Source organism: Gigantopelta aegis, chromosome 10, assembly GCF_016097555.1.
Source record: "Gigantopelta aegis isolate Gae_Host chromosome 10, Gae_host_genome, whole genome shotgun sequence".
In the NCBI taxonomy this organism is placed as follows: Eukaryota; Metazoa; Mollusca; class Gastropoda; order Neomphalida; family Peltospiridae; genus Gigantopelta; species Gigantopelta aegis.
The window spans coordinates 17659707-17674951 of NC_054708.1; the positions used below are offsets into that span (position 1 = coordinate 17659707).

A 15245-nucleotide genomic window follows, 5' to 3' on the forward strand; every position below is an offset into this window, starting at 1 on the left:
AGTGATCCATAACTGGTTCAACAATGGCCATGGTTTGTGCTATCCTGCCTGTGGGAAGTGCAAATAAAAGATTCCTTGCTGCTAATCGGAAAGAATAGCCCATGAAGTGGCAACAGCGGGTTTCCTCTCAAAATCTATGTGGTCCTTAACCATAACTGACGCCATATAACCGTAAATAAAATGTGTTGAGTGCATCGTTAAATAAAACATTTCTTTCTTTCTTTTTTTATCCCCTTAGCATTGGTGCAATCTAAAGCCCTGCATCATAACTACCCTAAGGTGGTCTCTAGTGATTGGACTATTGACTATAATACATGTAGTTGTAATCAAAAGAGAACATAATCATTTTCACAGTGACTATACAGGTGTGTGGGCTACAAATTGTGCTGGGGTGGTCTGTACTGTGGCAAGTAAAGTTTTTCAGAGGGGGCACATGCACCTGCTATAATAGTTGTGATTAAAATAGAACATAATAATTTTCACAGTGACTATAATTCTATAGTTGTAATTGAAATAGAATACATTAATTTTCACAGTGATTCTAATAGTTTTAATTAAAATAGAAAATAATATTATTCATTTTTATAGTGTATTCATTTTATTGAACTTAATTTTTTAATCTAAGGTAACTACCTTATTTAATTAATGAACTTATTCATTTTTATTGCAGACTTATCGAAAGTTCGGTTGTTAAGTGCAAATAGTCAGTGACTTTTATTGGTCTCATAGATTGTAGATAGATCATTAATGCCACCTCGACCCTTCTTCTGCCTTAATATAGCATGCAGTCTGAAAATACTAGAATCTTTTACAAATTGTAGATTATTAATAGTTTTTAGCAAAATATTTCTTGTATGATATAATATATGATATACATGTAGCTACTTAAGCCAATGTGTTTCATGACAGTGGTAGTTTCATAAAAAGAAAAAAGAAAAAAAAAAATGAAAAAATTCCATTGTGTAAAAAGGGTGAGAAAGAATAATGAATTGAAATGTTTTGAGATTGTTAATAGTTTGGTTTTTTTACCAAAATATTTCCTCTGTTTCATGACTGATTTTTTTTTTTTTTTTTTTTTTTTTAAATTTTTAAACTTTTTGTTAGTGAAAAAATGGTGAGAAAAAGAATAATGAATAAAAACTTTATAAAGAATAATGTAGATTATTAATAGTTTTTAACTAAAAATATTTACTCTTGATATGATATAGTTTGGATTCATGACAGTGGTAGTTGTTTGGGTTTTTGTTGTTGGGTTTCTTCTTCTTCTTCTTTTTTGAGGGGTGGGGGGGTCATAATGTAAAAAGGGATGACATAGAATAATGAGTTGAAACAAAATTTATCTGTGTAATTTTCTGGATAATATGGTAACATAATTTGGATTACCTAGTAATTTGAATCAGTTGATATGCAAAAATCTAGGTATCTTCTAATCACCAAATATGGTACCGGTAACACGTTAAAGTTTATTGTCTCATTCCTAATACTGTGTGTGTGTGTGTGTGTGTGTGTGTGTGTGTGTGTGTGTGTGTGTGTATGTGTGTTTTGTGGGTGTCAGTTGCCATTTCCTCTTAGTTAATTTTGAACCTAGACGTTTCATTTTTAAAACAAAAAATATTACCAGCACTAGTATTGGTAATTTTTTATAATATGTAATTTATATATTTATTATTCCACTTTTGGATGTTTTTAACTGAAAATATATTGTATTATTGTACTATTGTTTGGTTATACAAAAAATATATATATATATATATATATATATATATTTTTAATACCATGTGATAAAATTATCTTATGTTTGACACCCACTAGTGATGATTATAGTTTTCTGTTAGACTGCATAGGATGAGCCTTGTTTATGTAATAACATGTACTAATTGTCCATGACAATACAAATTTAGATAAAAGCATTCTTAAAACCCGTAGCTATATATTGCATGAAAAATAGCCCTTAGTTATATATTGCGAGTAATATTTACCACTAGATGAGTAATTACTTGCAACATTCTTTATACATGTATAAATCATTTTGTTACAGACCAGTAATAATTAATATTGAATGTTTCTTACGTTATGCATTGACAGTCTTAACAAGTTAAGTGTAAATTTAAAAAAGGAAGAAAAAACCCCCTAAAAAACATGTTAATCAAATTCAAATTTAGCTGTAATAGAATGGTAGACATTTCATCTGTTTTCATAAATATTAGTAACAGCTCAAATAGTAAGACATATACTTATAACACCAAAAGAAATACAAATATAACAGCTATAACATTAAATTTAGATTTTTAAGAGGGGATATTGAGATTGGGGAGAATTACAGGTTGATATATATTTATATATATATACCAGGGCACAATATTTCACGAGAACTGTTGTTCTGTTCACGTGTCAGTTACGCAACTTTAAAATCACGAGAACCGCCAATCAGTTACATGGTGAACAATTACACTCTAAAATTAAAAGTACCATATATCAGTAATGAAAGTAAAGATCAGTTTATGTTTTTGAACCACCAATGTAACACAGAACTGTAGTTCAAGTGTGGGCCTAACTCATCGGTTACAAGAACTATATTCACATAACCAAACAATTGGTTACCTAAGTAAAAACTCACGTGAACTAACTTCCGGTAACCTAAGATTTTTAAATATTGTCCCCTGTATACCATTTATTATTTCACACATTTGAGCATTGGTAATCAAGTACGGGTAAACCTAATTACAAAACTATAGCAGAGATTTGTGCCTCTTTTGGTATTCAGTATATTTTGTGTTGTCAAACAATTTATAGAACAGTGGCATGCAGTGTTTCTGCCAGAGGGTAAAATGGGTATAATGGCACCATACCCAAATTCTTTTGCAGATTTTGTTTTTTTAAGTTGACCGTTTAACAAAATTAATGACTCTTATCATTACTGTATGATTTTCTTAACCCTAACCCAAAACCTAACTCATTTTCTTTCTGGGGGAGGCCCTAATACTCCCTGTCGACTGCATTTGCATTCAACACATACACTGTAAATATACAATTTCATAGTGCCATTATACCCCAAAATTTCTTTCTGGCAGAAACACTGACATGGCAGATAGGCTGGTTTACTCTCATAATTATTTGAAGATCTTCCACTCAAAGCACAAATTTAATTGCAAGACAGCAGAAGAGAAAAAAAAAGGTTCCTAAGTTTGTGTTAATTTTATAAATTTATGTTTTTCTTTTTAACCATTTCTTTATGCATTAATAATAGGCAGCATTACATAATTATAGCAAAATAAATTTTATTTGCACCATACTTTATCGATTAGTACATGCTGTAGTTCTAAGCTCTGTTCAAACATGTACTACGTACATACATTAAATACTATTCAGTCATTCACTTATCACTTCCCCATTACTACAGGTGGCAGGAAATGTTGACCTCACTTATTTATGTCTGGTTCTATGTGTTATATCTTTATGTCTGGTTCTGTGGGTTATATCTTTATGTCTGGTTCTGTGGATTATATCTTTATGTCTGGTTCTATGGGTTATAGCTTTCCTGTCCTCATTTGGGTAACAGTGGTGGAGTACTCCACTTCTGCATGTAATCAAATGCCTGCATCCATTATGTAATCATAGTAGTTTCTTTAAAACAGTTTTCACTTATTTCTTTGTCTTCATTTCTTCAGTTGCTTCTCCGACTACATACAAGTACTGTAGTTGTATTTCATAACACATTCTTCTGATGGATGCTTGCAGTGAACCCAGTCATTTTACCCTTTTGTAGTCTGCCAGTATTCGATAGTTTTTATACCTGCCTTGAACACATTTGTATTAAAGTTTAATATTTTCCTTCTCTTGGTAAATATTTTAAAGTAAACTGAAAATTATTTTGGAGCCTATCGTTTATATATAAAATTATATAAAATATATTAAAGTTGTCTTAAAAAAATATCTTGAAATCCATTTTTTGATTATGAAATATGTAATGCATTGCCATTAAAAAAAAAAATCTTTCTGGTTTGTTTTTAATTTTACAATTTATTAAAGTTTTGTTGTAATTTTCTCAAATATTTAAAGAACAAGATATAATCACATGAAAAATGCTGAACAGTTAGCTAATTAAAGTTATATATGTAAATGATAATGTTTAAATTTCATCCAAAAAAAAGGTTAACCTGGTTAAAATAATATTTCTTGGAAGTTTTAAATGGCATGATTTCAATTCAGGCAGGGCAAAGGGAAACCACCCTGTTACTAAAGGAGATGGATTCTAAGCTATTCTTGACTTATAAAAGTATAATTTCAACAGTAAGTACTGGTCTCTTTGAACATGATTTAAGATTTAAATGTAGTTTATTATTAATATACTAGATGTAACCCGTGCTAAGCATGGGAACATTTAGATGGGGGGTGGGGGGTGGCCCACTATAGAAATATGACCTCTGTGTAGATAGCCAGCCGTCATCTGCTGAAGCTATATACACAGCTGCCAAGTATATATAGCGTAATCTATGATAAGTGACAAAGATGGCGACTTCCATTGCCATTCCATGGTAATGTTAACCCTTTGAACCCGAGTGTCAACCTCCAAATACCCCAGCGGCCGGCCGCCACGTGTCTTTGTTTATAAACAATATTGCTAGGCAACTTCGGCTTTGTTTTATTTAATTTTGGGATTGTTCTTTGATTCACCTTCTGTATGGAGTGTTTTGGTGTACCTTCTGTACAGAGTTTATGTGCATTGGACAGCCAGACAAAAACTGCTGGTTTGACTGGCACCACAAGATAGAATATTGGAGATAAATAACAAATAATTCCATGTTTATTTCAAATAGCCTTTATTTTGATAAATTAATGACAGAAAATATCTTTAGTGTCAGAAAAACAAATAAATACATATTTTTATATTTTCCTAATTTTAGTCTCAGGAGCTCAGGGTGGCTGGGCCGAACACGCCAGGAGCTAAGGGTTCAAAGGGTTAAGTGACAAAGATGGTGACTTCCATTGTCGTTGAATTTATGGAATTTATCTTTGTAAGCATTATTTAGCACGATATGTGTACAGTAGTCAACTGGACTTCACCGCAAAAAGATCCTTGTTCATTGCGGCATTGGGTAAGTACAAAGAAGGCTGTCAGCAGTACACATCAAAAGAGGAGAAGCTGTCAGAACAATCAAAACCTAGCTTTGAAATGTTGTTTGTCCATAACAATAACTAATTCTATTATCAACTTGATGTTGGATTATTTAATGTCGGTTTGCCTGGTGTTTGTTTAAGGACTGTTGGGTGAATTTGAACATCCACACTGATGTATTATATATATAGTCTTAAATGGTACATCACATAATTTGTTGGGTTTTTTTATTGACACTAATTATTTCTCTTTTGCAGCTGTGAAACCCATGATTATATAAAGTTATACATTGTAGAATGATTACTATTTTGAGTGTTTGATTACTATTGCTTAATGTACAGTGTTTCTGCCAGAAAGAACTTTTTGGGTGTGGTGCTAGTGAATTGAATGCAGGGGGGGGGGGGGTATGGGGGGCCTCCCCCAGAAAGAAAATGGGGTTAAGTTTAGGGTTAGGGTTAAGAAAACATACAGTACTGATAAGAATAATTAATTTTGTCAAAAGATTAACTTAAAAAATAAAATCTACACAAAAAAATTGATATGGTGCCATACCCGTTTTACCCTCTGGCAGAAACCCTGATGTGAGATGTTTTCTTTCAAAGCAAAGTTTTAATGCTTTAATGTTAAGAAATGTTCTTACATTTGGGTATTTGCATACTACATAGATATTCCTAAGTCAATGAAAAACATATTAATTGTATTATTTTGGCATGTAGATCAAACTTACTAAATGTAAGATTACTATTGCTCATGTTGCAGACTACTAGTACTTTCTTGTAAACGAAATTGGACCAAAGACATAAAAAGACATAAATCGAAGAACAAATTGTTGACGTGTAATGATCACTGCTTCGATATAGATGACAGTCAGTTTTCACTTAATAATGAGTTAAACATCAACATAAACCTTGCATTGATGCATCTTCGTATGCTGTTTGGGCGGGTTGTAGCCCAGCGGTAAATCACTCACTCGATGCGCGGTCGGTCTGGGATCGATCCCAGTTGGTGGGCCCATTAGGCTATTTCTTGTTCCATCCAGTGTACCAAGACTGGTATATCAAAGGCCGTGGTATGTGCTATCCTATCTGTGGGATGGTGCATATGAAAGATCCCTTGCTGCTAATCGAAAAGAGTAGCCCATGAAGTGGCAACAGCGGGTTTTCTCTCTCAATATCTGTGTGGTCCTTAACCATATTTCTGACACCATATAACCGTAAATAAAATGTGTTGAGTGCATCGTTAAATAAAACATTTCCATTCCATTTCCATTGTATGCTGTTCAGAGCAATATTAATGGAACCCACAACATAATAATCACTCTACGACATTACACTTTATAACTGAAACTTATGCTAATCAAGCACCTAAGAGTGCATTATGTGGTCTTTAAAGACAGGTTTGACCAATAGGAAAACTCTAAAGACAAGTGGATAATTAATTAAGACAAGACAACTTGCAATTGAGTGTACAAGATTACAAGATAGCTTCTCAGTGGGACTATCCTGAGTTTACAATCATTGTAACATATTAAAAAAAAAAAAAAAAATTTACTAACTCAAGGTTACATTATGGATACACTTTTTTGTTTTGAATATGAATGAGTTCCTGTATCCTGAGTTTGCAATCATTGTAACATATTTAAAAAAAAAAAAACTCAAGTTACATCATGGAAAGAAATGTTTTATTTAACGACGCACTCAACACATTTTATTTACGGTTATATGACGTCAGATATATGGTTAAGACCACACAGATTTTGAGAGGAAACCCGCTGTTGCCACTACATGGGCTACTCAGCAAGTGATCTTTTATTTGTGCTTCCCACAGGCAGGATAGCACAAACCATGGCCTTTGTTCAATCAGTTATGGATCACTGGTCAGTGCAAGTGGTTTACACCTATCCATTGAGCCTTGCGGAGCACTCACTCAGGGTTTGGAGTCGGTATCTGTATTAAAAATCCATGCCTCGACTGGGATCTGAACCCAGTACCTACCAGCCTGTAGACCGATGGCCTAACCACGACGCCACTGAGGTCGGTAGTTACATCATGGATACACTCTACTGTTTAGAATATGAGTTCCTGTATATCAAATGTGTTTCTGGTCGTCTTAATGTTTGTAGTAGCTCAAATTTCATTTTACATCCTAATATACACAATGTACTTGTTTTCGTACGTACAGAATTATTTGGAGGTGAAATACAGTGTGGACTAGTACAAACATTAGGATAATAAGAAACACATTGTATATACAAAAACTTAATATTCTCACTAAAAAAAAAAATTTATTTGTAATTTTAGTTGTTAAAAAAAGGTCTGTTAGTCAAAAACATGTTACAATAGCATCCCAGGGCCAAAACTAATGTGTTCTTTTAGTTTACAATTAAGAGCCTTTTTTGTCCAGCTGAAAATTATTATACAGGAGTTAAACGTAATGGCAATTGTCGTAGCTGCAATATAAATTACCACAGGTCAAGGGATCTACTGATTGCATTTAAAAAAAAAAATGCTGCCATTACATGATTGAAGAAATGATTTTTGCTATTTTTATTTGTTACAAAAGATATTGGTTTAAAATTTGCTATAGGCAGCCTCAAAATTGCTGCAAGTAAGCATTTTGCCTCCAACAAAAACATTTCAAATTGACCCTAGGTAATGAATTCTTAAATTGGAGCCTTGCCTGTATTAGGTCTACTGTTCCTGGCTGCTTAAAACATCTGACCATTTGAAATTCCTTTTCGACAAGGTTGTCGTCTTGGCTTTTTGGCTTTCATGTTATCATGCTTAGTTTTAAATTTGAATATGATTGAGCTATAAATATTGTCCTTGCTGATCTTAATGTGTTAAATATACAGAACTATATGTCATTAGTTTTCCTCATGTTGTTTATTGCACAAGTTTATAATGCACAAGAATATTATACCACGTGAAGTGCTATAAATCTTGTGCACTATAAACTTGTGCATTAATTAAATAACATGGGGAAAACAACTGGTACATGTATGTAGTTCTGTATTTCTTACATACCACCTTTGATTAAAACAAGCTTAATTAAATAACATAGCTTACTTTGCCTAAAAAGTTAGTTGAATTGTGTGGAATTGACAGAATGCAGAGTGTCTTGACGGGACATCATTTGATGAAAAAAAAAAAGGGGGGTTTTGTATTGCACGGTCAGAATGGGTCTTTAGTAAGATTAAATGGGTCTGTAATAAAGTGTACTGATCTGTTGTTAGCTAGGGACACGACATCATTTGAGTCAACACATGAACTACGTATGTGAGAATTTGTATTACGTATACATAATTATGGGGGTTTTTTTAAAAATGTTTTATTGTATTGCATGGTCAGAATGGTCTGTAGTAAGATTGTGTGGTTCTGTAATAAAGTGTACTGATTTGTTGTTACATGTAGCTAGGGACATGACATCATTTGAGTCAACGCATGAACTACATATGTGAGAATTTGTATTATACATAATTATGTTGGTTTTTTTAATAATTTTTTTATTGCAAAGTCAGAATGGTCTTTAGTAAGATTATGTGGGTGTGTAATAAAGTGTACTGATTTGTTGTTACAGGCTGAGGAGCTGCACAAGGAACTGCTGGCGCGACGAGCTGACATGGAGTATCGATTCAGAGCATTCACTGCGGACTTATGACCGACACACGTTACCACCCCTTGAAGAAATGCGTTTGGAGTTGTCTTTCCATATCCACAGGGATTTGAATATCTATAAAACATATCATTACTTGTGTCACTGATACACAAAATCATCACCTTTGTAACTTAATTTATTTATTATTTCAGCATTATATTATTTTGCATTTGAATTTTAAATTTTTCTGTTAATTTATAATAGGATTGTATATAGAAGTGGTTTATTTGTTACTGGGTTTTATTGAAATGTGGAAAAGAGAGAGAGGAAGACAGAGAGAGAGCAAGCAAGAGAGGAGAGAGAAAGGTTGAGTGAGAGAGACAGAGCTTTATAAATGCTGAAAAGAAATGTGTTGAACATCTTGGAATTGTTATTTGGACATTACTATTTTAAAAATATTGCTACATAAAGATGATTGTTTACAGATTTCACATCTAAACTTAATTGCCATTTTAAATATGTCTGTGTGATTATCAACACCATCTAACCTAACATTGAGTTTTTTCTCGGACAAAATCTCTATTGACAAAACCGGTGATTGAGCATGTACTTGCATTTCACAAACATCTGGTATCATAATAGTTTTGTTGGTGATTTTAGTGCACACACTGACAGAATTATGTCCAAAAAATAAATATTTTCTTGTTACAGATTTTTTTTTCTTTAAGTTCATCAAAACTTTGTTAGTTTTGCTTTTTACCTAAATATCCACATTTGACAAAAATGGGTATCGTTTATGAAATTGGTTTTTTATATATATTTACCGGTAAGTCAGCTTGCTGAAAAATGGAATTAATGGAATATGCCATTATTACTGTTGTTTTTCTCAAGGCAAATACAGTTTTACTTAAATGGTATTCTTAATTATAGGAAATTAACATACCAAAATAATTACAATTTTAATGTGTATTCTTAATTATAGGAAATTAACATACCAAAATAATTACAATTTTAATGTGTATATATATATATATATATTTTAAAATTATTATCGTTATCACAAATACCAAAAGGGAAACACTTCAGGCCAAATACTGAGTAGTATCGTATCAAATTACTGTAACAAAGTCCTTAGCCATTTTCTTTGGTGTATTTTAAAATGAATGTGTGTAATTTATCAATGCTTATTTATGATAGTCCATTTCATATGTATCTGTATTGGGTTCTTTTTTTCAATGTCAAACTATACTTTATAATTATGCTAGTCAGAATTATAGACAGTTTTTATTGTTAGTTCTTTTGTGTCACTTCATTTTACAATTTATTTGTATTTGAAATTTGTATTGTGGTTATTGCTATTCTGTAGCTACCTGTATTTACAAGATGAGAATGTTGATGATCACCTTGTAGCCTAATATATCCAAGCTTCTATCTTTCGTATCTGTTAAGTGAAGTATGTGGTTTACTGAATGTTAATATTGGCCATGATGCCGTTCCAACATTATTTTGGGTTTTTCCTAAAAGTGCTACTATTATCTCACAGTCGCATAATGGTAGCTTTCAGCCGAAATTATTTGTTAATTTTAACTTTTGCTTTAAAATGTAAATATTTTAACTTCAACTATATGTTGGTAAAATATTTTACAATAAAATAGTTTAATTTAAATTAGTGGTAGGAAAAAAAACATAGGAGAATCATTGGAAGACAATTGACAGAACAGGACCCAATTTCACAAAGCCTAGTTTTGCACAAATAAAACAGATGGTACTCGCACCCGATATCATAGAACCAAATATTTTTCAAACATATAAGGGGAAGTAAAATATATAATTAGCTTTTGTTTAACATTATTACATAATCCAGTCATGTAAACATGTAACTGTATTCATTGTTTTTTTGGGGTATACTGATATAAGTAATACATATTGCAATACATACTTCTTGTACCTACACACTCAGTAATTTCCGTATTTCAAGTTTGTTGTTAGTCAGGAACCTCGATCACTTACATGTAGATTCCAGCTGGTTTTCTTAACGATGTTCATAGATGTAGAACAAGGAAGGGTCTGACATTATTAAAATAAAGTTTAATTAGTACACAGAAATGATCCATATATTTGAAGTTTTAAATAATAAACTTTGACTTGTATAATGTATTTTCTTCAGTTTCTTTAAAGCCTTCCATAAAATTGTTGTTAAGGCTGTTGTAAATAATATATGTATTCTATTTAGCGATACAACAATTCTTATAATACCTATTCTTTACCACTGATACCTGTATAGTTTTCCCCTCATGTTTGGAAAGCTTAAATCCCCCATTTCTAATTTTATTTTGTAGCCAAACTTGATTTTTATTTATATATATATATATATATATATATATGACAGTGATTTGTCAAAGTTAGAATTAGAATGTAATAAGTTAGATCTTAGGGTTTTTTCAAAAATAAAAATAATTATTTTGCTCTTTATTGTCAACATTATTTCTATGGTATTTATTCACGCATTTTTAAAGTTATTTGGCACCATTCAGTACTGTACTCAAGTTTATTACAGTTTTGTTTGGGGATTTTCTTGTTGATGGTCACTTTAAACCAAAGAATCTTAGCAGTATTGACTTTGTAGATTGTTAATTATCATAATTTAGTGTATAATTTACATCTAATTTTTATTTTTGAATATCAAACATCCCTCAAAAACATGTCATGTCATGCATTTTAAAATATTCTTTAAAGGAAACATGTCACGTAAACCATATTTGGCACCAACCATGTACAAGTAATTATAAATTGAATCACCTAAAAAAAAAAAATATAAAAAATTAATTACTTAAAATATCTGCATAAAAGAACCCCAGATACGAGCTCTTAGCGGAAATTACCGATTTTTAATGAGCAGGGCAATCACGAGGTCTGTGACGTCAGAGACGCGTCGCTTGATCTGAAGCCTTACACTTAAAAGCATTAGTCAGTACCACTCATAAAGAATCTAAGACTTGCACAGCTTACCAAAACAATGAGTGTTCGTTCGCAAAACGTTTTGCCGTATCAATATGAGCTGTTAGTAAATGAAGAAAGACACACATCTACTTACAACAGTGATACTGAAGAAAAAACGGATAGCGAGTCGGAGGGTGGAGAAACTGATGGTGCCAGACCAGACCGGTCGACCAATTTACAGCCCGAAAGTAACCCGGAAACAAAACCAAAACTCGGATGCTAATGCCGAGGTGTATACTGTTCATATTTAGCATAAAGAAACACCTCGATATGATGTATTTAAATATGTAAAAAATATAAATGTAGGACAAACATTTTTGGGTTTGTTTTTTTCAGAAAATATCGCATTTTTTATGTTCGGGCTGTACATAATGAAATCTGTATGCACAGTGTAAACAAACGCTTTAATTTACAAGGCGCTTCACTTTCATTAACCTGGCTTGTAAAACAACATAAATGACTTGAGAGTATAATCAACTTTTAAACTAAATATATTTCTATTTGCATCAATAGAACGAAATGGGGTTATAGTATTTTTCTCTCATAAAAAAGTAGCATATTATTAGGCCTATTGGTAGGGTGCGTTAGAGTAAAAACGACCACTCACGATACCCAATTGATAATTTTCTTTTCTTTGGTACTACGTAATTGGTCAGTTTTGTAATTTTTGAAGCAGGGCGGCTGATAATGTCCATTAACATTGTATTATAGTCGCGATAGGTTACGCCACAATATCCTGTGATCTTAAAAAAAACTGGCATGTATTTTGTACGTATGTCTAGACCGTGGTAATCACTTACCTGGTCGATACCCTGCAATATACACCTGCCAATCAGGAATCACATGTGCAGGCCACGGAAAGAAAGGACCAATTAACTAAAACAACACTCCGATTCTCAAGTTAGCCCGTGGATGAAACATAATAGTTATTTCGACACCGACAGTAGTGGTTTATTTTGTATTGAACTTCGTGTTGCTTTGGGGCTTCGGGCGATGAGGAACGTTTTTGTGACGTATTCCGCCTGAAGATTAAAAACATTATTTAAAATTATTATTGTTTTCTACACGTTTTTTTAAAAACATATTTAAATACATCGTACTGAGATGTATCCTCATGCCAAATCCCATGTTTGTATATGCCATATTTAATTACTTATTGACGTTTCCTTCTTCGGACGGTGAATACAGATTTTGTTATGTAGGCCTACAGCCCTAACATGAAAAATCTTTTTTTTTCCAAAAAATAAATAAATTAAAAATTCTACATTTTTGTTTTAACATATATAAATACATCATGCTGAGGTGTATCTTTGTGCCAAATATGTACAATGTACACCTCGACATTCGCAACCGAGTACTGTTTTTGTCTCCGGGTAACGTTCGGGCTCCGGGCTGTAAATAGGCTGACACCAAAGTACTATGCGGTGTTGGTGTCCAATCTTTTCTTTTGCGATAAAATACACGCGTCTTTCTTCGGATACAATCCTTTGGAAAACCATAAAAAGACAATCCCGATCGTTTAAACTGTTTATTTTTACACCCAAAGGCCGCGCAGTACGGCACGGTTGGACTGAAAAGATCGTAAGCCCCTTACTCCATATATAAACAGTTAACAACAATGGAAGAGTACAGCGGCTCTGACGTCACTTCCCTTTTTTTCCGAACGCTCACGAAGAAATATGCATAAATCGTACTTTGATACTGATTAGCGTAATTTCTTCATTTTAAGTTAACTACACGTATTTTATTGTTATAAAGTTATTTGTATATTATTTTTATATCATTTTTCTTTTAAAATGAGCTATAATATGGTCTCGTGTCATGTTTCCTTTAACAAGTACATGTATTTACTTGAGTCTGTCCTATTGCCAGTCCTCAAATATTGTCTGCATTTTGTAGCGTCTCCCCAATACCACATTTCTAACAGTATTTATAATCTGATTATTACTGATCTCATGGAAAGTTAATTTACACTAAGTACCTAACCACTCTTGGTAGACCCATTGTTGATATGACCAGCGAGCGAGCAACTGACTGTTATTAATTTATTCTGTGATTGTTGTAGGTTGATTTTATGTGGTGTTGTAGGTTGATTTTATGTGGTGTCGATATGTATTTGTAGCTACAAATAATACTGTACATAAAACTTCCTTTTCTTTACCATGTCTGGTAGATAATTTGAGCTCTTTTCAATGTTGATAGTAAACAAGATCCAATTCTTGTTACTACATTTAATTTCTGTAAGTACAATGTTACAGCAAATGGGTGCTATCGAAGATTTGCTTGACATTTTAACAATGCAAGTTTCTAGTACACTGTACAATAAAGTACTAACATCAGATGACTTTTTTGTTCTATTGTTACTTTCATCAATTGCTGCCATTTGGCACGACGATCATGTGGCCGCAGAGGGTTTCTCTTCTGTCTATCTGCCACAATACCTGAAAGATGTTTTAAATGTATTAAGTGTTTAAAATGGACTGTTCTGAGTTTGGTGCCATTGTAAGATGTACAACATATGGAGCCTTTTTGATGATTAAAATGACAATTAAAGGTGTTTTTTTTTTTTTCCATAGTGTTTGTATAAACAACTTAAGGTGTTTGTTAGCATCATAATGTTTGTATAACTCAAACCAGATTTTACCTTCCAATAATTTCATATGTAAGAAAAAATAAATATTATGAAGCAAAATGAAAAATCAAATGCTACAAGCATTAGCATATGAAATTAATTTTTAATGTCATTTTAGTCTTCAAAAACATGTTAGTCGGAAACATCTTTCAATGGCTGCAAACTCCGACAGTCCTTTAAAATCCTTTCCCTTCGTCAAAATACTGTTTAATCAATACCTTGTTTAGCTTGAAATCGGTAAACGTTGTTCCTGAGGTACACGGTCAGTATATGTAAGTTTTGTTTAGCATAAAATTATTTGGAACTACGTGTACCAGGGCAATTAAAAACACTGTATTTGCCAAAATGTTATATTTTAAGTATCTTTACATGGACAAAAGCTGTAATAGAAACAAATACTTTACACCAGTAACTATAGCCAGTGCCTTTAGGTGCCTAACCTACATTAGGATTCTTAAAAACAACCAATTAGTTATTTACCATTTCCATAGAGATTTAGTGGCCATAGCACTTTTATTAATATCGGTAAAACCATGGATTTTTGTCTGCACTTTTTTTCTGCCTGGGGGCAACACCCTGAAAATGACATCAACCCCTGTACTGTAGTCAGAATCAGATGTATCAAAATGTTTTGCCAATATATTGGGTCCACTTTGGACTTGTCACGGGGATCCTATAATACCCGTAACTGCATGAAACACGATTGTCCAAATATCTCTCCTAACTGTATATCTATTAGATCTCTCTGTAACAGGCAGTTATACCCGCTGTGGCTCGTCTAGGTATGATCAGAGATACGATCTTATATAAAGTATATATTATTATAGCACGTTTAGTTCACTAGAAAACACAACAAAAACACAATACACTTTGGACTGCCGCAGTAGTTAATTAATAACA

At 32.6% G+C, this 15245-nt stretch overlaps 1 protein-coding gene across 5 annotated transcripts in view; it reads left to right on the forward strand.

The window, feature by feature from the left end:
* Window positions 1-11441, forward strand: part of LOC121383197 (leucine-rich repeat-containing protein 27-like) — a 42989-nt gene extending 31548 nt beyond the window's left edge. For all 5 annotated transcript variants that reach the window (XM_041513070.1, XM_041513066.1, XM_041513069.1 and 2 more), the window contains one exon: window positions 8696-11441. Coding sequence is in view for 2 of the 5 variants with exons in the window: in XM_041513068.1 (XP_041369002.1) it covers window positions 8696-8776 (81 nt within the window). In the remaining 3 variants the exon portion in view is untranslated. The remainder of the gene's footprint in view (window positions 1-8695) is intronic.
* Window positions 11442-15245: the final 3804 nt, after the last annotated feature.